The sequence below is a fragment of the Plutella xylostella genome, chromosome 13, assembly GCF_932276165.1.
Source record: "Plutella xylostella chromosome 13, ilPluXylo3.1, whole genome shotgun sequence".
NCBI lineage: Eukaryota > Metazoa > Arthropoda > Insecta > Lepidoptera > Plutellidae > Plutella > Plutella xylostella.
Genome location: NC_063993.1, coordinates 2,191,457 through 2,218,181, shown reverse-complemented (window position 1 = coordinate 2,218,181; position 26,725 = coordinate 2,191,457). Strand labels below are relative to the sequence as shown.

Sequence of the window (26,725 nt, the reverse complement as noted above, 5' to 3'; positions counted from 1 at the left end):
TTTTTAACCAACCCCATCATTTTAAATTTCTCCCTTTGTATTATTTATTGCTTTCGGACTTTCGCATCTTTAAGACAATGCAATGTTGTTTTGTGTTTACACGTCTGTGGCAATAGAGACAGTAACTTTTGGTCAACTTGTACCCCATTGGTCAAGAGCGAGTCATTGATGGCTGATGCCTGCAAAGGAAAATGATCCTTAAGGGGGTCCACACTTTTTTGTTCGATAGTACCTACGTTGTACGGGCTTTAAGGTACAGTCCGTACAGTCAGATTAACAAACTCATAAACCGCCTTTTATTCATACACATATATAAACGGTTTGTTAGTTTGACAAGGTTACAAAAGTGTTATGAATCTGACCATATATGTTGTAAAATGTTGTTCCTCTTTCTTCCATTCTTCATGAATCGCAAACTAATCTGTAACTGATAACATCTATTGCTTCCTCCTATCGAGTCCTACCTAGGTACTTATTACGCTAACAGGGCTTTACCAGTTCTATGGGAAAATTTTCAACAATTTACACCTCAAAACTAACAGAGAAGTGTCACGAAGTAAAGTTCACGGTCACCGCCGGTTTAACGATCGCACAGACACCGGCATTAGATATGTAAATAGATGTTATTCACATCTCGCGGCCTCATGGCTGGTTTGTGTACATACATACATAGTTGGTGGCTACCATTGGCCACTCTGTAGTTCACTGACTCTGTGGCCTCCGCGAGGTTCCGGCAAATTGCCCTTTTTGGTGGTGCCGCTGAGTTCACGCAGACTGGATGAGTCGCCGTAGGGCATTGAGTATCCGAGCTGTAGAGACATCCCTGAACTTATCTCCGACGAAAACGATGTCTGCATTAATATCTCTCTATTATGATTAATTTGAAAAACGTAACCTTGTTCCCTATTGAGTATGACATCCGAGTCCGCGTTGTTCTGCATATGTTGTTCCAAAGGTTGTTCCCTGTTGTAGTAACTACACTGCTAATACCTATTATATTTTCAATACTGTTTGCTCGATTAGCTCAAAAATCAAATTTTCATATATAACTTTCATATTACTTTTACTTTCCATTTAACATCATACTTTACTATAAGTACTAATTATTATTACTCACATACAACTTAAGTACAGTGAAACTATAAAGTCCTGAAATTAATGTTTGAGGAACTAAAATTTTCAGGAGCCTGGCACCATTAGAAAAGAAACATAAAAGTCATAACAATTGTTTATGTCAATAGGCGGTTGGCTGTTTTTTTTAATTTTATTATTAATTATAAGGATAATCTAGATAAAAGCTACAATTTACACTTGGTTGCAATTAGGAAGATGAAGAAAAATATTCGTAGTCAAGCTAGTGAAGTTATTTATCGAGTTTTTATACAATGTTTAGCGGAACATCAAGCTGGACACATTTTGTCGAATTTGGAGGATGTTTACGCTCGTACAGCGTGTATGACGGGTATGTAGCATTGTACAAATTGTAATAACTCATTTTTTATTAGAACCAACGCTTCATTTATCGATAAACCTAGGTTTAGAGCCCAAGTCGAACATTGTTTACATACCACTGATTGTAGGTTTCATCTGGTTTCAGTTGAGTCGAACCTTAACATTTTGATACTTGAAGATATACACGTATTTTTTGTTTACTTACTAAATTCACATTGTGTGAATTTGGGGGGCATTGAGTAACTCAAAAAGATTTTTTTAAATTTTATTTTATAGTTATATCGGACCAGCGTGCCAAAGAGGGCAAAATATGGAATATTTCTAACTCCTGGAAGAAACAGGGCCGTCCAAAAAGAGAAATTGATGTCTTTACTATGTGTGCCCTTTGTCAACAGATCCAGTTTTTTTATACAGTTGTAGTTAATAACGTTATCTAAATAAATATTTATTGGTTTCACTATTATAGCCTTTATATTAACACCTTCTAGCTTGTATAAGAGCTTTTTTGTGGATGGTAAGTTGTTTTTAAAATACATAAATAGGTAGGAAGTTAACAGGCAAAATTTCAAGTATCAAAGTCTGATATGTTTCGCTATATAGGGTTGCTACATGAAAGATAGCAGTGCCCTCATTTAATTTCAGGACTTTATAGTTTCACTCTACGTAAAATTGATTTCCTTGCCTATAGCTAAAACTATAGAGAAAAGAACAGTACGTTTTAGCTAAAACTACTAACATAAAAATTATTAATTTAAATGAATATCAAAGTCAAAGTCAAAGTCAAAATTTTTTATTCATCGTACAAATATAAAATTTTCTGATGAACGTCAATTTTTACAAATTACTCTCCGTTCGGATAAGGGGGGGCTCTTTCTGTCTAAGGAGAAGAACGGAGGCAAGAAACTCCTGAGCCATCTTTTCAAAAAAAGACTTAAAACTAGTTGGTATACAATACATATAAGCTTAATTATTATTATTATAATAATATGAGCAGAGCTAACTACCTACTTATCACAGCCATGCATTAACGTCCTCTAAGTAATCATCAATTCTATAATAAGCTTTTTTACTGAGTTTCTCTTTAATGTAACACTTAAACTTATTCTCTGGCATTTGAGCAACTTCTGCTGGAAGCTTATTATAAAATCTAATACAGTACCCTAAAAACGATTTATTAACTTTCGCCAGACGCATCGCTGGAAAAGCCAGCTTATGCTTGTTCCTAGTATTAATGTCATGATTACTGCCAATTGTATCAAAAGTTGAAATATTCTTTCGTACATACAGTGAAACTATAAAGTCCTGAAATTAAATGAGGGCACTGCTATCTTTCATGTAGCAACCCTATATAGCGAAACATAACTGACTTTGATACTTGAAATTTTGCCTGTTAACTTCCTACCTATTTATGTATTTAAAAACAACTTACCATCCACAAAAAAGCTCTTATACAAGCTAGAAGGTGTTAATATGAAGGCTAATAGTGAAACCAATAAATATTCATTTAGATAACGTTATTACAACTGTATAAAAAACTGGATCTGTTGACGAAGGGCACACATAGTAAAGACATCAATTTCTCTTTTTGGACGGCCAGTTCTGTTTCTTCCAGGAGTTAGAAATATTCCATATTTTGCCCTCTTTGGCACGCTGGTCCGATATAACTATAAAATAAAATAAAAAAATCTTTTTGAGTTACACAATGCCCCCCAAATTCACACAATGTGAATTTTGTAAGTAAACAAACATATATCTTCAAGTATCAAAATGTTAAGGTTTGACTCAACTGAAACCAGATGAAACCTACAATCAGTGGTATGTAAACAATGTTCGACTTGGGCTCTAAACCTAGGTTTATCGATAAATGAAGCGTTGGTACTAATAAAAAATGAGTTATTACAATTTGTACAATGCTACATACCCGTCATAGACGCTGTACGAGCGTAAACATCCTCCAAATTCGACAAAATGTGTCCAGCATGATGTTCCGCTAAACATTGTATTAAAACTCGATAAATAAGCTTGAGTACGAATATTTTTCTTCATCTTCCTAATTGCAACCAAGCGTAAATTGTTGCTTTTATCTAGATTATCCTTATAATTAATAAGAAAATTCAAAAAAACAGCCAACCGCCTATTGACATAAACAATTGTTATGACTTTTATGTTTCTTTTCTAATGGTGCCAGGCTCCTGAAAATTTTAGTTCCTCAAACATTAATTTCAGGACTTTATAGTTTCACTGTACATTAAATTGGAAAAAATGAACTGACATGGAACTGTAAGGATATTAATTTCTTTAAATAGTTCTCTCAATGAATCCCTGGAACCAAGTTTGTATATAGAGCGGATGGCTCTTTTCTGTAATACAAATATAGTCTCAATATCAGCGGCTCTACCCCAAAGCAAAATGCCATACGACAATAAGCTGTGGAAATAACTAAAGTAAACTAATCTGGCGGTTTCAACGTCGGTCAGTTGTCTAATTTTCCGTACAGCAAAAGCTGCCGAGCTCAACCTTCCAGCCAATTTGGCAATGTGAGGTCCCCATTGTAACTTTGAATCTATAGTCATACCAAGAAAGACAGTATCATTAACTAGGTCCAATTTATTCCCATCTAGAATAATGTTAGTATCGCATTGTCTAACATTCGGCAGTGTAAATTTAATACATTTCGTTTTCTTAGAATTCAATAAAAGATTATTTACGGTAAACCAATCGTGTATGTCAGATAGAATAGAATTAATTTCATAAAAAATATTTTCACTTCTTTTAACTTTAAAAAGCAAAGAAGTATCGTCAGCAAATAAAACTATATTAGTCAATTTTTCAACCATAAAAGGCAAGTCATTAATATAAATGAGGAATAAAAATGGTCCTAGAATAGATCCTTGAGGGACGCCTATCTTTACATGAGCCCCCTGTGATTTAGTATTATTAATATCGACCCTTTGTTGCCTCTTGTCTAAATATGAAGCTATCAAATCTAAAGCCTTTCCTCCTATTCCATAGTATCTCAGTTTCGAAATTAAAGTCTGATGGTCCACACAATCAAACGCCTTCGACAGATTACAGAAGACTCCAATAGCATCGTGATGGTCTTCCCAGGCGTCAAATATGTGCTTAATTAACGCAGTACCGGCATCGGTTGTTGATTTGCCTTTTGTAAAACCATACTGCTGGCTATGAAACAGTCGAGCTTCATTGAAATGCAAAAGCATCTGACTGAGTATGATCCTCTCAAATATTTTACTCAAAACTGGAAGAACCGAGACAGGCCTGAAATTTGCAGGGTCCTCCATATCCCCACTCTTGAACAGAGGTATAATTTTACTCAATTTCATAAGATCTGGGAACACACCTTCAGCGATACATTTATTAAAAATGTTAGCCAAAATTGGGGCGATTTTATTAATAATAGAAAGAACAAATTTAACTGACATTCCCCACAAGTCTTCAGTTTTCTTCATATTTAAGGACTTAAATGTTTTTATAATAGTTAATGTATTTATATATCTGAATTTAAATTCCTTATCGGTTGAAGGTGCGTTCTCCTTCATCAGGGTTTCAGCTAATGTAGCTGAAGAATCTAGGTTGCAAGTAGTCTCTAAAGGAATGTTCGTAAAAAACTCTTCAAAAACTCTCGCCACCTCGTCATTTGATGTTATTATGTCATTGCCTGCCTTTAAAGATAAATTAGTCTCGCGTGTTCGATTCTTCCCCGTTTCGTTATTAATAATATTCCAAATGGCCTTAGATTTGTTAGCTGAGTCTTTAATCTTGTTATTAATAAAAATTGTCTTCGCACAGTGACAGACACATTTGTACATTTTGCTATATTTCTTCACATAAGATTGAAAGTCAGGGCGGAGTATGAATGTTTTCATCTCATACAGATCATATAATGTCGCCCTGCTTTTGCGAATACCATCTGTAGCCCAGTCACAAAATTTAATTTTATTGTCTATCAAAACTTCCTTCGTTTCAAAATTACTCTCAAACTCATCAGCTATTATCTTAAATAAGTTAGTATACATCTCATTAGAATTGCAATCTACTTTAACCCTCGGAAGTTTTTCGTCTAGTTTCTTCAAGTAATTGTCAATTTTCTTTGTAGTAATCGGTCTGCATCTAACCTTAGTTTTATTTGTCTTGTCAGTGTTTACTAAGGTAATGGTCTGCCCACTGTGGTCTGACCTCAGACAATTTATCACACTACTGTCTTTAAACTCACAGTTACAGAATATGTTATCTAGACAAGTGGCCGACGTGGATGTAATCCTAGTTGGTTCCAGAAAGACATTAAAAAGATTAAATGATTTAAAAAGTAACAGTAATTTCGACATATTAGGAGAGTCACTTAATAGGTCAACATTAAAGTCACCACACACTATTACTTCCTTTTTACTATTGGAAGCTAACCTTAGAACATCCTCCATGACAGTCTCAAAGGTAATGAAATCACCAGTAGGTGGCCTGTAGGTACATACTATTATATACTTGTTTAGCTCTGCACATGAAATTTCTATATGGTGTTTAACAGAAAGAGCTACTATGTCCTTTCGTTCTTTACATTTACAATTTTCTTTAAGAAATATAAGTGACCCGCCATGCTCGTTGCACTTTCTGTTAAAACAGCTTATAAGTTTGTAATTTTTCAATTGGAACATCATTTTATTCTCGTCTAACCAATGTTCTGTGATACATAAACAATCAATGTTATTTTTTTCCGAAAATAGTTCTATTTCTAACAATTTAGAAGAAAGACTCTGAATATTCTGATGTACCACTTTAAATTCATTCTTAAATGTCTTGTCCTTTAATAGTTTTGAGCCGAGAGAGCAGTGAACTGAATCAATCTTTATATCAACGCTATGATGCTCTCCCGTTGTCTGAGAATCTAATTTAAATCTACTGTACTATTACTATTATCAGTATTACTACTGACGATGTCAATAGGGACACAAGTTTTCTTCGTTATAATGCTTATAACTGAGTTAATAAGATGAGCTACTTCTGTAGCTAGACGTCGTTTCTGATTTGAGGACAAAAATAAACTGTCCCAAGTCAACTTAAAATTATCTAGGTATAAATTAGTATCAAAAAAATTGATACAATCAGATTTACAACATGCATTGTACATTGTTTTATTTAGGCTACATGTCATATAATTGCATTTGTCAGATACCAAACTGCAATACCAAACTCACAAAGCAAATACATAGTAGAGCTGTTGTAAGCAACGTAGCCGTGACGTAGCCAAGTTCGACCTGTCGTCACACGGTCTGTAGTTCAGTTACTCCACGCTTGGGGTGCTGACATCAGTGCGTGACAGGTCCCGAGCCTGAGCGGTACAGTTGAGTCTTGAAATGATTTTATTTTACGTGTTTCTCGATCAAAATGAAGTTGTTGCATTGTTGGATGTAAGAGCTACAGTGATGATAGAAGATTTGTGGACGAAAGCAAAGTATATTTTCACGCGTAGTAATATTTTAAATTATATTTTATTTTACTTCTAGAACATTCTAAATTGCTGGAAGCGCCATCTAGTGTCAAATAGAAATACTAGTCAGGGATGTACTCAGGCCGAATGCCGCCCGATAAAATTAAATAGGGGGCGTCATGTTTATTATGAATTAAATATTTAGTATTTTTTAGATTTCCTGACACTGCATTGAAGCAGCAATGAATTAAACTAATCCACAGGCTGAGTCCAACAAAATACAGCAAAGTATGTTCTCTACATTTTAATGCGGAGGAAATACCTACTAAACACGAAAATAAGGTTTGAAAAAAATAAGAGAAGGCGTTCACCCTAACATTCCATCACAAGAAAAGCTTAAATTAATTACTAAAACCATCGATGTTGAAAAAAGGCGGAAGGAATCTCGCTAACTAAACACTGAGGCACAACAATGGCGGCGACATGGGAGTGTGTGGGTGCGTCGTGATTATGATTATCAGCCATAAATGAGGATTGGCTCCATTCACTAAATGCACATATCCAAGAACAGACACCTTTATTTAATCATATCACACACCTCTCCAAAGAAATTATAGAGAAATATATAAATATTAGATTCAGGCATATTGCTACTTCCAAACACAACAGTCACAAAGCGACAGCATTTTAATAAGACTTTTCTTTTTACAGGTGATTAATATTATACCTGATTTTAATCACCTGAATATCCGAAATGAGAACGATTCCGTGTTTGGAGGTCAGGTTGAGCTGTCGATCCCGCCATCTGGTGTTTTGGTCCGTACTCACATAGGTACGGTATTACTCGATCGAGCTAAACTGTCGAGTATAATATAACCCATGGCATGGACTTTCGTCCACCCATTCAGCTTTGATTTATCGTGTGGGGCGCGTCGTTTAGTATTCACATACACATATTTCGAGCGGCTTCGAGTAGGTTCGACGAAAATTACTTTCATTTAATTCCATCGGGCCGGCTCGGCGCGAGCCTTCGAGCTGTTTTTTAGGGTTCCGTAGCCAAAATGGCAAAAACGGAACCCTTATAGTTTCGTCATGTCCGTCTGTCCGTCTGTCCGTCTGTCACAGCCGATTTACTCGGAAACTATAAGTACTACAGTGATGAAATTTGATGGGAATATGTGTTGTATGAACCGCTACAAAAATATGACACTAAATAGTAAAAAAAAGAATTGGGGGTGGGGCCCCCCATACATGTAACTGAGGGATGAAATTTTTTTTTTCGATGTACATACCCGTGTGGGGTATCAATGGAAAGGTCTTTTAAAATGATATAAAGTTTTCTAAAAAACATTTTTCTTAAAGTGAACGGTTTTTGAGATATCAGCTCTCAAAGTCGTAAAAAGTATGTCCCCCCCCTCTATTTTTATAACTACGGGGTATAAAATTCTAAAAAAAATTGAGGTGATGCATGCTAATTAACTCTTTCAACGATTTTTGGTTTGATCAAAGTATCTCTTATAGTTTTTGAGATAGGTTGATTTAACTGTAATATTATATTTGCTGCTACGGAACCCTTTGTGCGCGAGCCCGACTCGCACTTGGCCGGTTTTTTTGAGGTGAGTTTTGCGGTCCATACGTAGGTTTTTACTCGACTTCGAGTAAAACTATTGAGTATTAACGATAGTGAGTACTGTCCATTTAATTAACAATAAGTGTTAATATATAAATAATAAAAAGGTTAACTGTTAAATAGGTAACTATTTAATAAACAAAACTTTTTAAAAAAAAAATTTCATGTTTCCCTTTTCTCATACTGTATTTAATTCTGACCATTTAGCGCCCCATTTTATATTATGCCTTAGTCCGTCCCTGTCTACCAGTTCGCAATGACAAATAAATTTGAAATACATTACGTCATTTATTCTTCTTTGGCCTTCAGATATCATATGAGCTACGCAATGTATAAACACAGATGCTACTTTTTCTACTTGAACTTAGATGGCGTTAACCTGAGCTTTACATAAAAGTTCATCTTCTTGAACTAAGATGGAGTTCGCGTCCCGCACCCCCGCGCACCTCAGCCTTCAACCCCGATTAGTGGCCTCATCTCATCCTATATAGAAAACGAAATATGGCAGCTCTACTATGTATTTGCTTTGTGACCAAACTGCTATAAGACCTCTTTTTAGTTTAATTTTGATGTTTGACGTAATTTTAGGCTGTTTGAAATACCTAAATTGTCTTTGCTATGCAACCACAAGAATAAAAAAAAAAACTATGAGCGTGATTTAATATTTTCCATAGAGAAAAAATAAACAATTGTGTAAAGAGTGCCATCTGGAGGAGTTTTTTGTCATACTCTATACGTCATACTGAGCCTACAACGCCATCTCTTTATATTGCTCAACCTCATTGTACATACATACAGGGTGCCCTGTTGGGACACCCTGTATATATAGATATTGTTATCACAAGTTAATAGCCGGATCTCCACCAAACGATCCAATGCGATCCGATCGCCCGATCCAAGAAGTTTAGTATGTAAGATTCCTTGGATCGCGCGATCGGATCGCGTTGGATCGTCTGGTGGGGATCCGGCTATTAACTTCAATCTATAAAGATATAAGACATATTTGCGTTGACGTAGTTACACCACACAACAGTTATTACATTTATCAGCTAAATTTAAGTTCAATCTATTTATGTACCTACCTACATGCAACAATAAATAAAAAACAAATTATTGTATAATTCTTTATTACCTCGCATATAACAATGTTTCAGTTCAGTTTTGTTCATGTCACTTGTAAAATAATATGCGAGTGGGTGTGTGTATTCCTTTCACCATGAAAACCAATTCATGTTTTGCTAGTTTACCTATGTTTCCCAAGAGAAGCAAATCTTGTCACTTGTGGTGATAAAGTCATTTCGTCCAATAGTGCATCATTTATCCTCGCGAGACAAATCTTTGCGACATTTATCAGTTTGGTACACATAGTATTTTAATCTTCAGCGGATATGAATATGTCGATCGCTCTTTGCCAGTGCCGCCATTTCAGCTCGGTTCCCGTGGAACCACATGGAACCTGGATCCATATGGAATCTGTCAGGTCACAAGAATTTCATAAAAACACTTTTTGCGGATAAAGATGCTTTTTCTTAACACACCATGTTTATTTTTATTTGTAGGTATATACAATTTATAAATAACGATAAGTATACCGAGAGTATAGGCTTTTATTACAAAAATGTTATTTGCGAGACATTGTAAGACAACTGAACTGACACTGCAATTTCTTCATAAAAGCCATAGATCATGACAATGTTAACATTCAAATACTACTTATCTATGTGTCTTGTTATTGTTCTATGGTCTTGTTGATAACGCCATCTTACATCTTTTTTGGTAGTAAGAGTAATATAAAGAGATGGCACTACCTTCTACTAAAAGTTCAGCCATTAAGGCACTGACTCCCCCCTGATATTTTCTCTATGGCGTAAATTATAAAATTTTCTTTTAAATTATCCTAAATGATATTTAAATGTCTGAATTTCTAGTTCTTTATGTGAGGAAACCGGTTAAATGATGGAAATTTTCTCGAAACAATATTACAAAAGGCACTAAAAATTACAGTAAGTAAACTTTTCCTACCATAACCTCAAAAAGGAATTTATACCTACACATTTTTAGGGTTCCGTAGCCAAAATGGCAAAAACGGAACCCTTATAGTTTCGTCATGTCCGTCTGTCCGTCTGTCCGTCTGTCCGTCTGTCACAGCCGATTTACTCGGAAACTATAAGTACTACAGTGATGAAATTTGATGGGAATATGTGTTGTATGAACCGCTACAAAAATATGACACTAAATAGTAAAAAAAAGAATTGGGGGTGGGGCCCCCCATACATGTAACTGAGGGATGAATTTTTTTTTTTCGATGTACATACCCGTGTGGGGTATCAATGGAAAGGTCTTTTAAAATGATATAAAGTTTTTTAAAAAACATTTTTCTTAAAGTGAACGGTTTTTGAGATATCAGCTCTCAAAGTCGTAAAAAGTATGTCCCCCCCCCTCTATTTTTATAACTACGGGGTATAAAATTCTAAAAAAAATAGAGGTGATGCATGCTAATTAACTCTTTCAACGATTTTTGGTTTGATCAAAGTATCTCTTATAGTTTTTGAGATAGGTTGATTTAACTGTAATTTTGCTGCTACGGAACCCTTTATTGTGCGCGAGCCCGACTCGCACTTGGCCGGTTTTTATTTCATATTATTTAGCCCTCAAACATTATTGAAAATGATTATTAGAAATCTCGTCGGGAAGTTAGCTATAAAAATGGTTTCAATTCTGAAAATAATTGAATAAGTAGTCATAACCTTTCAAGATTGCATTTCGTGTTAAAACTACCCTCTTGCTCATGCTACATTTCAATTTAGTAAAACCATTTATATTAAAAACTTGTCTTTTAAAGAAAGTGTAATAGCTAAAACGTCCTATATCTTTTTTATGAATGAGGGGGTTATTGCAATCTATAGTGCAGCAATTTGGCAGCAATGCAATTCTCTGATGTTCCTATCTGAATATAGGTAGGTAATCGGTAAAGTACAAGGTTGAATGTTCGATGTGATGAATCACGCCAAACAATGGCTTCCGAATGTCTCCTTCAACCTGAGGTTTAGGTCTTAGGTATCATCATGTACCTATACCTACATAGGCTATACACAGTAGCGTAGTGAGTTCCGTACTAGCGGCGGGTCACAGCCTGGCTGTCTTGCCCTCGCGTCGAGAGCCGTCTGACTTACGGAAGGTCAGGGTTTACTGCCCGCCACCCGACAGATTCATCGTAACTTCGCTAAATACAGAACTATTACTGTGAGATGCATAATCATATGTGTAGGTGTTTAGGTACCGCATTGCAATTGCATACTATCTCATGTAATGTAGCGGGTAAAAGTAGGAAAGTGTATTAGTAATATTTTGATGTACATTGTGATGTGACGATCCTCTTTAGAAACTTGTTTGTTGCCTTGAATTGAACATTCCGCCTGGTCTCCACTCTACCACTTTATGCCATGTCTTGCTATCTGAATCATGACGTCAAAGAACTTCCCATACTATCCACGTATTTCCCTTCTTGCCCCTCTAACCAGTCTCCCCATTTCCAGGAGATGCGTTCAGCGGTGCTGGAGGCGCAAGACTCCCTATCAGACTGGGCTGTCCGGGACAAGGGCGTGGTGCTCCACGACCGGTTGATGACCGACGCGGCGCTGGGACACGCGCCCATCAAGACAGAACACTCGTACAGCCTCTCTGATGACTCTGCGGATAGCTCGCCGCATCACGGGAAGGTTGATGGTGAGTACCGCTCTGTTGTATTGTATACTCTGCTGGTGTTAGGAATGTAATCGTTAAGGTTGAAATTGCCTTCCTAATATTGGACCTTTTCCGCCATGCTGCGCTTCCACTGCGGGTTGCTGGGTTGTCTACCAGTCCAGGTTGTCTGACGATGTTTTCCGTCACAGAAGTATACATTGTACACGAATTGGAAAGATCTCATTGACACATTTTGCAGCGGGGACTTCAACCCGTATTTCTGTAGGCCGGGCTCGATTGCAAGTTCTTATCGTGTTGATTTGTATTGTATCTTTAGATATAAAGTAAGCTTATCGCACGCACCTATTATGTAACCCACTTACTAATGCCGTTCAGTTGTTGACATGGTCGGAGAGTAGTAACGTACACGACAGACATAAGACAATCTTCCCGCGGCCACTTGAACGCAACAAACCGGATCCAGAGTATAATAGAGAAAGTGAATAGGGACAACGCTGAGGCAACCATTCAATTATTCGGCCATTGATTTCTAAGAGATATTAAAGTAATTTAGCTTTGTTAAAAGCTCTGACAGATGGATCCTTACGAAATGGAACCGACAAGTCACGCGCGCGCAAATGATGCACGACCGAGAGTCAGCGCGCTGACACCGCGCTGACGTGGCGACATCTCACTATCTAATGTATAATTAAAGTGTTTACATAACCCTTTATCCACTGTCACGTACAAGATACCACCTCACGATATCTTCGATATATCACACAGTATTTACGTGGGAATACGAATTGCGGCGTACTTTTCTAGAGAATTATTTATGGATTCCACACAGCTAGGTAAATATTTGTCGCGATTGCGATTCTCTGCGCCATCGAGAGCCATGTTCATTATCTTGTGATCTACACACCCGGCCCCCATTGTTACCGACATATTACGTGAAAACAGATTACGAGATCGGTATCTCCATATGTTTATGTACAACCATGATTCTCGTTGCATTGAACTACATTTTCATATTTGCCTGACCGCAAAAGCTGCACCCTCGTCTGAATTCGAAGAAATTCAAAGTTTCTGAAATGAATGTTTCATATTTTCACGTTTCATGCATACGTGTAGGTACATGTAACTAATTAATTCAATCTATTTTAGCATTTAATTAATGAAACCAACTAATCATCGTGTAGTTATGCCGTCTAGCATGACACAATGGCTGGGGCCATGTGAATGTGAAATGGCTTTATCTGCCGGTGGGATAGATGGTGCGTAATCTAATCATTCAGCTTTTTATCATTACTTAATTACATTTCATTCAGCCCGATGCTGAAGTCATAGAACATATATTTTTGGATATTTTTGTCGACCTTTTATTGCGTGGAAATGGAAATGCGTATTTCAATATGAATGCTTGACATTTTAACGGTGAGTGAACATTATGATCGCTGAAATAGTCACATCACACGTGTCCGCTGCGACCTTGCAGTACATCACATTATTATTATGTATAGTTAACGGTAACTATTATTTACACAGTCACATTGTATTCCGCCTGCAACTTTCTACGTCGCTGTAATGTACAGACAGTGGCGCCCTCACGCCTCCCAGCTCCGGTTCAGGAGGGTCATTCTATCTCTACAAAAAACGAACAAACGATGGCTTTCCTGAAATCCAACGAGATTATCTGTAATCTAGAGGAAACCTACCGTCCGAGTTGCACTCATTCCCATTTGATACACTTAGTTTGTTGGGGCCGCGCGTTCTGAATATTAAATCAGTTTACTTTGCATTTTTAATCCGTTACTATCGAGTCTAGACAGCTCCAGTCGGACTCGACTTGCTCGTTGTTTAAAAACTGGACTTTTATAAAATGGCGAACAAATAAGACAGTCTCCATGTGGTAGAGACTGCCCTGTGCGATGACGAATAGTGCTTGCTGAGGTACATAATTAATGAATCTGAAGAAAGCATCAGTATAACATAATGAATAACAAAAATCGCAATAAGTACGTGAACGCTTTGCCATAAGCCTCCTCCAATGCATGACCAGTTGTCCCGGGTTAAAAACATTTTTTTATAACCTATACCCGTAGGAAGCATCATAATTATTATACTCATTGCTCTAATAATACATCGACATCGTCAATAAGCCACTTCCAAATACCATAAATTACTTTCCTAGGCGCCAAATAGTCTCACGTTATAACCAAATTGAATTATATTATATTGATTACCTAATCGCAACGGATCTCTGCTAGTGAATCTACTGATTGCCAGGTTGTGAAAGTGGCTGACGGCTTCAGTTAGCTGAAGCCTGAATGTGGCATGACTCGGCATGTAGCTAACAAACGTGCACAATTTCATTCCAGTGACACAAATATTTTGCTGTCATATAAATTGTGAATTTTGTTTTTGTAAAACTGTTTACTTATCTCAACACAATATTTTGCTATGTAAGTGCTGCTGGATTGCAGAATTTGCAATTGTTTTTATGGATTGGGATCACGCCACAATAATAAATTTTGCAATGCATGGCATCAAAAAATATACAACGACTGCACTTTTAAACATGTAAAGTGTTAAGCCAGTGAGCTTCACGGTGTTAAAACATTTGCAATAGACCGTAGGATAGCATAGATAAATATACTAATGAAATAAAATCATCATCATTGCAAAAAGTGTATTCGAGTTTATTGCCTAACTGCAGTCGGAAACCTCTGCACTTACGATAACATCAAACTAATCACCGCTCGGATTTCTAGTAATGTTTATTTTGTATTTGTAACCACAAATTTGTTCGGTTACAATAATTACATAAACTAACACATTTTATCTGAAACTGGAGACCACGTGTTTGAACATTACGCAAAGGTGGAGCCTGTGGTTGAACTCTGTCTAATCTATACTAGGTATATATATGTACATAGGTATATGTAGTATATGCCCTGAGTATAACAACAACATAACTTATCAGCTTATACCGACTAGATTGGAGCCAATTTCCCAGCAACATTTTTTGTCTACAAATTGCGACCATAAAGAGTGATGTTTATCGATAAGTTAGGTAACCTATCTCTGCGGCATTGAGTACTAGAATCTAATTTGCAATAAGGTGAGGTCAAGTATAACCTAGTGGTTATTATAACTCTGTTTATGATTGTGATTTATGGTAAAGTTGTATGCGACGCCCAGCTGAACCCAATAATTATGCCCTTATCTAACAACATTGTACGTATAGAATGGTGTTCATATATTTATTTACGGTATCAGTGTTGGGAGTAGTTGGGACAATCATGCTATATCATGGTGTTTTATGTACCTATGTCATTGCTGACCGTGATTATAAGTATGATAAACATGATCGCCTGAAGGAAGATGGCTCTTCTACTAACGCTGAAAGTTGCAAGGATTCTTGGGTCCCCGCTCTCGGGGCAATCACCGCCTGGGTGACACCACAAAGCCACAAAGCTCATTAACGCTACGTTGATTTTAATGCTATTTACCTATGTTCTGTAATCGGTAATCGTATTACTTTTCTTTGTTTCACGCCGCTTTGGGCTGCCTACATTATTATCACGTAACGAAACTCACTTTACGATTATTTTTCCTTTTCACGACTTGTGAAGTAAAATCGTTTTACGGATTAGCAATAATGGAGTTTTAATATGCTTGTAATGATAGTAAATCCTTGTCGAGAAGGTATTATCCGGCGCCGTATAGCGATAACTTATACTTATTACTTACTTACCAGTAATGTGTGTGTTACTGCAACCTACCTGTAGCCTGCACTGGGTGATAGCGGGACTTATCACGCGCATTCCAAAGATAAAGAATAATTGCATGTAAAAGAAAATTCCTACTTACAGTTTTATTTTTTTACTGAAGGCTTACCTAAAGCAAATCCGTTTTGCTGCCATGAAGAAAATCTCAAGGTTATACGAATGCATAAAATAATCAGCAAACGAATACCTAGGTAGACACTTACCTACTTATTTACTTTAATATCTTCGAAACGAAATATTATCAGTGATTAAACCGTTATCGAAGTTATTAGTAATTTTGAGTCTATCAAATAACTTCGTGTAATAGACTTTATCTGTGTAAATATCTATCTATGATTGCCGGTTTTGTTTTTCTTGATGATCTAAGTATAAGGTTGGTTAATTGGTTATGCTTCTCCCTCATATCTAGCTCTCTACCTAGACCCCGCGAGCTGTAAGCTGCAACATATCAACTAGTTACAGTCACATTCGCATGTACCGTATTGAGTGTTATTGGTGAAAGGAAAGGAATGGCCGGCGCTCCGACTGTTTCCCCAATGACTCATCTCGCACACAACAACCAAATGTCACATGAATTCGTCACCCACGGCCAGACAACACAATGACAAATAAATAACGCTTCATCCGATTATATTGCGCTATGAAATTGAGACATATCTTCGTGCTGCTATCATAGAAAGGTCTTCGTATTCTACGTAACTATCTTGCTTATTAGGTGCCATAATTGTAATGTCATTCATTGCACATGCATTCATTGTACGAACGTAGATTGAGTCGCTGATAATGAATCCATTCTTTATTAATTAGAGCGGTCATTAATTAATTAACTTGTTAGTAATTATATAATTAGCTGTCCTTTGTCTGGGCGCAGTAAATCATAGCAGTGATGTCCAGATTGTGCAGCAGTGTTAGTGACTGTGGCTTCAATAGACGAGATGTCTGTCGCGCTCCGCCGTGCCTTGACAATGACATCGTTACTTTATCTTTTAATACCGATTGGACATGATCGTCCACAGCAATTGCAGGAGTGCGTGATCGCTGAGCGAGATCTCGTTCAGAGCTAACCGCCGCAGCGAGACTAAGAGTTTCTCATCAGTTCGCTCATCAACTTACAGTCGGTACTATTGAGTCTTAAGTTTTTACGTAATGCAGACAAAAAGTCCTCCTAATCGCAAAGTTTCCAGCTGATCGCGTGCGCAATGCAACGGCTGAAGGAAGCGTTTCACACGCACCGCCGCCGCCGCCGTCGGCTGCCACTGCTCATGACACATTCCACGCACACGTGATCAAGAACACATTCCTCAATGCAACTTACATTAGCAACACCAGTGCCCCCAATACACTACCCTGTGGGACTCCCTTTAAGGACCTTATGATTTTACCTTTGCAAACACACTATCTACTACTATACTGTAGTTCTAAAAAAGTAACCAGTGTAGTTAATTAGATATGTAGTCGATTAGAGGCAAGATAAGTAGTTGCAGGTATGTAGTGAAGGCAACAGTTCTGGCAAGCGCCGCCGCAACGGTACCCACACGCTATGCATGCGCGCCGGGTTTCTTATACTAGGCGTGCATTCTGATCACTCTGTTGCTTGGCTTCTATCGAATGTTTCACAATTACCTGTTTTCTTCTAGACACTAATCGTTTACAAGGTTGTTAAGAAAGTTTATTTTCCACTGAATAAAATGAAATTAAACTTGTAGTTTTCACATGAAATCGTTTACTTTGACAAATATGATATAATCTACCTAACCGTTATTACGGCATCTAATGATTTATGGTGGTTTTACTCGCAATCTCTAGCAATTACCACCACAGATTTACGTCACAATATCTACCGTTTTTTCCTCATAATACTCTAGTCATACTTTTTTAAATATAACAGAACTAAAGCCCTTATATCCGGCTGCACATAGCACTGTGTAAGAAAGGGTGGTAAGAACGAGCCACATCTACATATCGAAACGAAATCACATGTGGACAGAAATCACCATCCCCAACGATACGCAACAACTATGGTCCCTATACACTACCCTGTGGTACTCCTTTTGTTTTTTACCTTTTGTGCCGATTCCGCATGCCCCTGACCAGCCCCTGTCCGTCCCTTGCAGACATGGAGGACGAGTGCTACCCCACCATCCCGGCCAGCGCGTGGAGCCGGCGGCGCCGCCCCTCCAGCCCCGGGGTGAAGGCCGAGCCCAAGTCCGAGCCCTCGTCCCCCGCCAGCTCCTGCCCGCCCTCGCCCGCGCCCTCCACGCCGCATCTAGACTATGTTATTGATCACACGGTAAGAACTAACAGGAACCATAATGAGAGTTTACGAGCTTCGTGCTGGTTTCTTAAAGTGGATGCTGGCAATATTAGCCAATGTAGCTTGTTGAAGTTGAAGTATCCTCATCTAGTTTGTTATGAGTAGCTAGTTTATTTAATCTAGATGTAAAAAACGGTAAGTTTCTTCACAAATGCCTACTTAAATCTCTCGGAATGACCATTTTAAGCGCCTATAAAGCTTTACTAAAGGCCGAATGCTACACGACCGCCTCGCTACTTTCCTGCACTGATTATACAAGTAACCTCTCTGGTATAGATATATTGTATTATCGGTACATACGTGTGTAAAGTTCAGTTGTCGCTCATGTCGGCCCGACACGCAATCGTAGACATTTAATTTTTTTGGTGTTCCCGAGAGTTTGAGGCTAAGGTCGCGGGAGATCAAACGCCGCAGTGACTGACGGGGCAACTTTCACCAGCGTGCGGTGTGGGACTCGAAATGGCAACAATTTGGGCGATTCTGTTACGAGCCTCGGGCCGCCATTACCGCGGTAATGATGCAAACTGCACTCGACAGGTTCGAAGCACGTTTTTTTGGTGCATTTATCGAGTTTTGGATAAATTATGGACCTCGCGCCGCTCCAGATACCGCCTCGTTGCCGAATATTTCTCGGAAACTGCCGGGTAATTACTCGAGCACCGTTACTCGAGTGCACTCTCCCGCTGCTCCCCGCTGCCCGCTGCCGGCCATCACCCGGACCTGTTCCACCAAAACACTTCCGAATCATTAGAAATCTAATAGCGCAATGAAGCCAATTACAGTTAAACGCTTTTGAAATGCCCAACTTGAATTATCAATCATGTGATTGCAGCAACTAACTATAAAATAAAATAACTGAAACATGAAATTGAGGACTGGTATTTTGGTGGTTTTAATGAATTAAAATGGAAAGTTAGTAAACAGTATGTGTTAGTTTATTCGCGTCCGCTCCACATAGCTGTGTGAGAATGCACGGTGCAGCGATGTGAGCGGCGCACGACTGTCGCGGTGAAGGTGCATTCCGGACCATCTCCGACTATTTTGATCAAATTTAATAGTTTAATAGGTAAACGGCAGCTTATAGATTATTGCGCAAGGAATAGGCACATAAGTTTAGCTATTTAGATGTGTACATTCATGTCGAACATTACGTTATAACTTCTTGAAAGTCCCCTAGGCCCTGGGCTAAGCCTTTCAAATCTAGCGTAAATAATGACGCCGAGAGATCACACATTCCTACATACTTAAACTTTCTAAAGCGTCTTCCCTTTATCGACTCTGTGGCTAGCAAAATGTATTACTATGATTCCATGCATCGCTGCTTACAGCTATATTACGCGATGTAGATGATAATGCTATGGACATAACACACCATCGACATCGCGCGGCAGTTGCAATCCGTAATGCACGGATGTCACCCATATCTTCATCTTCTTAGCGTGTAGGTTGGCCACCTTGGGGCTTACTATACCTCTTTAGCAACGCACTGTATATTCATCATCATCATCATCCCCTGCTGGACATAGGCCTCTCCCAAGGAGCGCCACAGCACTCGGTCATCGGACGTCCTCATCCAGCCACTACCCGCCTAAGGTCGTCGATCCAGCGGGCAGGAGAGCGTCCCACGCTGGGTTTACCTGTTCGTGGTCTCTACTCGAGAACTCGTCTACCCCAACGGTTATCCGTTGTTCGGCAGATATGACCAGCCCTGTATAATTGTATATTGATGATCCATTACATATATATATGCTTGTCCCATTCTTAGCGTGTAGGATGGCTACCTTTGGGCTTACTATACCACTTTAGCACGCTGTATATTGATGTCCAATATGTTCATCCCACAGACGGGCACGATCCACATGCCGGGCGGCGCGGTGGCGGGCGGCGCGCTGCCGCGGCTGCTGCTGGGCGCGCGCGCCACCACGCTCGCCGTCAAGGTCACCTCCTCCAGCTCCTCGTCAGGTAATGTGGCAAGAGCTTGCGTAATATGTGCTAGACCTTGCGATGGTGTGTCAAGTGCTAGCGTAAAACCCGCGCGAGTTAAGTTGCCACCTGACCGACAAGATCCAGGTGTTATGTTCACTAGCTCGGGGGTACCGGACTAGACCTCTGGTTCTTGTCGACTAGCAGGGTAATACTCGGCCACTCGCCTTTCAAGTCGCCTGTCAGTTGCGCGACGTAACGCCTTATAAAACCATTTAGCAATTAATTCTAACACTAGACTCGAAATGCTGTTCAAGTGGTTGAGAATTGGCTTCCTAGAAATGGCGCTCCGATCGCGCGCTCCAAGGATTTTAGGAGATATGGCTGTTAGGAAACTTTACTTATGGCTATATCTACCAGACATACCAAATATAACCGCAACTCACGTCTAAAATTGCTTTCATCGGAAGACTAGTCAGGATATTTTTATGAAACAAGTGTATAAAATTTTGGCTCATGATCATACCTACTTACAATACTTGTTATTTTGCATAAATCATGTCTGTTGGACACTTATTAAATTCAGAGCATTTGAAAATGCTAAATCTATAACTTTCCAATTCTAAATATAAAACTGGAAGGCTGCTAAATGAAGCTATTGATCGCAGGCAGTGGCTCGCACATCCTGTCGACTCACTCGCAATGCCTAATTAATTATACACTTTATAATTAGCTACCACATTATTCATACAAGGATATCAGTGTTTAGATTTTGCATGTTTGCCTGAAATATGCAAGTTTTTTCGTGCTAGTAGTTAGTACACATGGCCGAAATTCTCAGAACTTAGACAAACATGTGAGTGTGTATCAATATCAATAATGTTTCGTTGTTGTCTCGACAAATATTGCACGGCATGTGTCGCGGCAGTCGTGAGCAGCAGACGATGTAGACCTAGGGTTGTCAACTAACTGCCGCCCGTGAACCTTTGACAAATATGTTCTTATTCCTAACTAAAGAGCATCAGTACAGTTGTGTCTTTGACATGCCATGCAATATCTGGGATCACTCTTGCAGATTTGATAAGTACCTACCTACTTCTCAACGATACAACCTCCACACTAACCCTAACATTTACCCCCTTTCTCCAGGTTTCTCCCTGCCGCCGACGCCCCCATCATCCCTCTCGTCATCAGACAGCGAGGGGGCGCTGTCCCCCGCGCGCGACCCCGCGCCCCCCGCGCCCCCCGCGGCCCCCGCGCGCCGCCACCACCTGTATGCTGCGCACCACTCCTCGCGGCAGCCCATTAACACGCCGCTTATTAGCTCGCAACCGGTAACGATACTGTCTTCTTCTATTTAGCTTGTGGTGAAAGGATTAGTAGATTAGCATATAATTCGGTAATGGCTAAGAACAGTTGATACTTCACATGCCCTATCCGACAGCGTCGATAATTTCACAGACTTTCGCATTCTTGCGTGGTAATTGTGACCCATCAGTGCGTGCTTCTGCAAAGAGTATCTAGGCAGCCCCAGTAGACTCCTAAAGGTATTGGTAGTATATTTGACACGCAGATCATTGTAAGCCTACTGCGTATAGTTGACACACAGTATGCATATCTAGGTTTGGTAATAAGCCTTAAAGTTACTTCTGTAGCAACCCCCTCAAATAATCCAAGTATCCTGGTCACAAATTATGGTCAGATGATGAACCCTCCCTTACCAATAATAACCCCTGCTCTCCCGGTCCCGCAGAAGGGCTCGACAGGCTCGCTACTGCTGACGGCGGAGGAGACTCGCACGCTGCTGGCCGAGGGCTACCCGGTGCCCACGCGCCTGCCGCTCACCAAGCAAGAGGAGAAGGCGCTCAAGAAGATACGCAGGAAGATTAAGAACAAGGTAATTAATAAATAAATACATCATCATCAGCCTTCTATCGCCCACTGTTGGGTATAGGCCTCCTTTTTTGTACGCGAATTCTTCCGGTCCTGTGCCGCTCTGGTCCACTTCTTCCCCGCAACCCTGCAGATGACATCGGATCATCTATACATAGAAGTCACGTATACCCTGATTACACATACCGAGTAGAGTGGCCGAGACGGTATATCGGCCGAGCACTCGGTCAATTGCTAGCCGTTCATTGGTCGAGGATTGGCGGCGGATATTGTCACGCCACTCTACTCGGTAGGTGAAACCAGGGTTTTACAGTGTTATCATACCAATAGGGAATATGCAAGTGGTTCAAATAAATGTCAAATATTATTTATAATAAACTTTGTTGTTTCATAACTACGACTCCATCATTATTTTTGATTATAATTTATTTTTGAGCAAGTAAATGAAGTTGAAAAGTACAAAAAAACTTCGGTAAATTCTAACTTCCGAGAAACGTCACCCATTTTCTTAGGGCGGATGTGACATCATAATTCTTTATATATCAATCTCAGAATAATAACTTCTTTGCGTTTGCGTATAGTTAAATAAATGTCAAGTGTAAACAAAGAAATGTTTATGTCACCGAGTATTTGTGATGCTCGTTGTGATCAGATACGATGGATCACATAAAAATTCTTCCAATACGAGTAGATCCTAGCCTCCTATAACCTCTCCACTTCTTGTTTGATATGCTTGTTTGTTTGCAAAGTTTAGGACTTTTTATATTTTTTGTTGGTAGTGTATGGGCTGCCACTAGTTGTTCTATTGTAATGAGGCGTAAACAGCCATTCGCTAGTCAACGAGCCACTCAAATATGCTCCATATTGCAACACAATAAAATTAAATTTGTATTGTAAGTATTATGACATGAACATGACACAAGTTGCTCTTTCTACTTTTAGGTTATAATGGCAGTCGTTAGTATATTTCAAAAGTTGTTATTTTTTTCTAAATTAAGTTATGGAAGAATTCTCGTAATCAGAAGAACTGGACACATTAAATTTATTACGCAGTATGAACGAGTAAACTGTGGCCAGCTGCGGAAAAGGACAGCAAAGACTATTGAAAAGTCGAGAGCCGTGTGCCCAAATATTAGGGAATATGCATATATTTTTATACTCTTATTCGATAGTTTAGATAAGGGGGTTTAGACCTTTGAAATGTGCACAATGGTTCCATTCAAGAGAGCCAGGTGCAGGTTCTTACACCCCCACAGATAATAGAATAGAATGACCAACTAACCCTAGTCTCTCTTACTGAGAACCAAAGTTACAGTAAGTACTTACATACAATACAAATATTACTTTATATTCATATTGCCATAATAGCGTAATATTGTGTACAAAGGTCCTCTGGTTTGCGCGCTCCCATTTCAAAAGAGCTACTAGCAGCTATTTACAAGCTCCCATTACAAAACAGCCACTGGTCACACTTTATTACCATTACAAAACAGCCACTGATCACACTTTATACACTTCCTTTTTCGTTTGTTACCATGACAACATTGGTTTGTCGAAAATACAAAAGTACTCTGTGATTACTTGATTAGGTAAAAAATCTATGCCGACTGACGGGACTCATTATTCTGAGCCGTGAAATTAAACGATTATGACGTCACGACAGCCCGCCATCCTGACGGGAATTTCAAAGTGGTCGTGATGGTTGTAATTTTTAACTTTCTTTAAAATACCTTAAATTACTTATTTTGGCGTTGAATTTTTTTTTACTATAATAAAGTGATGTAAAACTATCCAATAAAAGTATTTAAAAAAATTACGCATATTCCCTATTGGTCGATGGTCAATAAATGGTAGAATGAAATTGCCGAAATCCTCAAGCCCAATTCAAGCCAGACCAGCCGATCAACTTTGATCGTCTATTTACCCACTGACTAAACAACAAATACTTTCAGATTTCAGCACAAGAGAGCCGGCGCAAGAAGAAGGAGTACATGGACCAGCTCGAGCGCAAGGTGGAGCTGCTGCTCGCCGAGAACTGCGACTACCGACAGAGGTAATATCTTATTTATATTCCTTATGATTTATACCTACAAGATGGGCCAAAAGAAATTTCTGCAAATGCAAATGCTTTCATTTTTGCAAATGGCCATCAAGCCATTGGATTGGATTCTTTTGGACCACCTCGTACGTCCATAAAAGACAGGCCATAGCGCATTCTTAAGGTTCTCGCACATTATGTCGGGCCGCATCGCAAAAAGCGCTCCAGCACATTTTATATGAACGTACACTTTTCCGGGCCGCATTTTCATGTTATAAAACACGATTGCGATGCGGCCCAGCACGCTGCGCCCCGACATAATGTGCGCGAACCTTTATACCTAGTATTATTATCATCTTTAAACCTATGTTTCAAAACTAAACGATGACTATTCTATTCTAGGGTGGAAGCTCTAGAGCAGAGCAACGCGCGCCTCCTGGGCCAGCTCGCCTCGGCACAAGCTCGCGCGAGGCACTAGAGGAGGCCCGAGGCAGCCCAAGGCACCGCGAGGCAGCCAGCGCCGCCCGTCCGCTCACCTAGCTACTAAGTGTGTTGTTTGAAATCTCGTAATATATTTTAAAATTTGTGCTGTCGAAGCGTTACATAATATTTAAGTCTTAATTTGGTGCGCGTTTTTATTAAAACGCGCGTGTAGGTTTAAGCAGTGTATTGTTACCCAAAGCTTACGTAGAATCGGTGCGAGCTAGTGGCGCCGCGAGACGGCGGCGTAATAAATAATGTAAGGCCGGCGACGCCGTCTTACTGAATAATATTGAATTCCATGAATTTGCATTTATATCGTGAAATGTTTATCGTCCTAGAGATTTTATCTTGTATTTAAGAACGCTAAGTGAATGTGTCTGTACACTGAAGCACCGATTTGTCTGACAAATGTCTCGGTTCGTCTAGTCGCTCAGGACTCGCTCTGACTGCGCAAGCGCAAACTCACACACACACCCATACACACACACAAGTACAAACGACCCCTTCACATTCCACCCTGTACCTAACACTATCTTATTCACTTACTAAACAAAGTTTTACATCTAACTTTTTAACATAATTTCGCGTTTCATCAATAAATAGGTTTGCAGCGCAGCTGAGCGACACTTGATCATCCTAAAGCTACTGACACTCATTTATTTATAAATTATAATTAATTGTACTAAACATTCCATTACCCTCTCTAAGAGCGACTTAAAGTGAGCTTAAGTACTTATCAACCCTAAACCTAGGTTTAACTAATATCCCTCTGTACAAATTTAATCTTTACCTGTTTTACCTTGGTCTAATGCAGGCCATGTATCTACTTTTTAAATTCTATTCAATGTTAGAATAATTATACATTATATTATACTTACCTAGAAAATTTTACGGCTTAAATTATATCAACTATATTATCTACTTCTGTATTACTACGGTAACTCTGGTGTGCAATTACTTTCTACAAATTATATGTAAAAATCGTTCTTCCTATTTAGATGTTAAGAGTGTTATATTTAAACGGAGCTATTTACTAATATATCGTCATATTGAGTCCCTAGTTCTCAAGGGATCATATATTTAAATGAATTGAGATGTACCTATTTTAGGAGATATTTTTCTAAATGAATGTTGGTGTTTTACCGCTGATGCGTCGAGAGCGCCACGCAACGTGTGCCTGCCTTATATACAACTGTATATTGTATACCATAAGTGTCGTTGTAGTGTAGACAAATACGATATTGAAAAATATCCTAAATTAAAGAAATATATTTATATGTTGCTGGAAGATGATTCAATCTGTAATTTACCATTTTGAGTAAACCAAACGCTAGAAAATTATATGAAACAGATTTCATCACATTCCGGCACCATTGCATAGCATATATTTAACGTGTGAAATATTTAATTCCTACTGCGGCATTTACCCGTCTAAACAGGAGTGATGTTTTTTTTATCGAAAAGGACTTATATGAAATAAATTAAATAGCGAAAGTAGTAATTACAATATGTTACGTTATAAAGTAAATACTTGAAGAGGCCTGGGCCTCGTGTCTCGACACAGTGGCGCCCGCGGCGACATCTGGCTTCACTGTAAATTATCCGAATTATTGTAATCTTGCTCCGGTCTCATCGCGGAGTGTGGAGCCAGCTGCAGGTGCGTAGTCCAAGCCCCATGGCCGCCCAGAACCCACCAATCAGGTGGGAATTACCTCATGTCTGATTGGACAAGCCACAAGCGATAGTGCTTCCAACTGTTGACCGCCACTGAATGCGGCACTCTGATTGGCCGTTGGGGCTTGGTCGGCCGCGGGCGCGTATAGAAACAGCCGCACTATAGTGTAAGGTTGTGTTAACAATATTGTTATTCAATAAAAGTGTAATTTTATTGATAGTTTTAATTTGTTAAAACTATTCACTGTTACCCTTTGAGTCATGACTTTGTTGAATCGTTTGTTTTATTATTATTTCCAATGACATTACGGATTTTACTGTGTCACCCTTGAGCTGAATAAAGCGACAAATATTGTAAAAAATACCACTGTTTTAATGCAACCTCACCTCCACTCCC

The 26,725-nt window shown here is 39.0% G+C and overlaps 1 protein-coding gene across 1 annotated transcript in view; it reads left to right on the top strand.

Moving 5' to 3' along the window:
- Nucleotides 1-26,690, top strand: part of LOC105394683 (cyclic AMP response element-binding protein A) — a 49,761-nt gene extending 23,071 nt beyond the window's left edge. The window contains exons 2-8 of the mRNA XM_038112003.2: nucleotides 12,062-12,251; nucleotides 18,118-18,293; nucleotides 20,162-20,279; nucleotides 21,390-21,574; nucleotides 21,994-22,137; nucleotides 24,086-24,186; nucleotides 24,574-26,690. Coding sequence (XP_037967931.2) covers nucleotides 12,062-12,251; nucleotides 18,118-18,293; nucleotides 20,162-20,279; nucleotides 21,390-21,574; nucleotides 21,994-22,137; nucleotides 24,086-24,186; nucleotides 24,574-24,649 — 990 coding nt within the window. The 3' untranslated portion in view covers nucleotides 24,650-26,690. The remainder of the gene's footprint in view (nucleotides 1-12,061; nucleotides 12,252-18,117; nucleotides 18,294-20,161; nucleotides 20,280-21,389; nucleotides 21,575-21,993; nucleotides 22,138-24,085; nucleotides 24,187-24,573) is intronic.
- The last annotated feature ends 35 nt before the right edge of the window (nucleotides 26,691-26,725 follow it).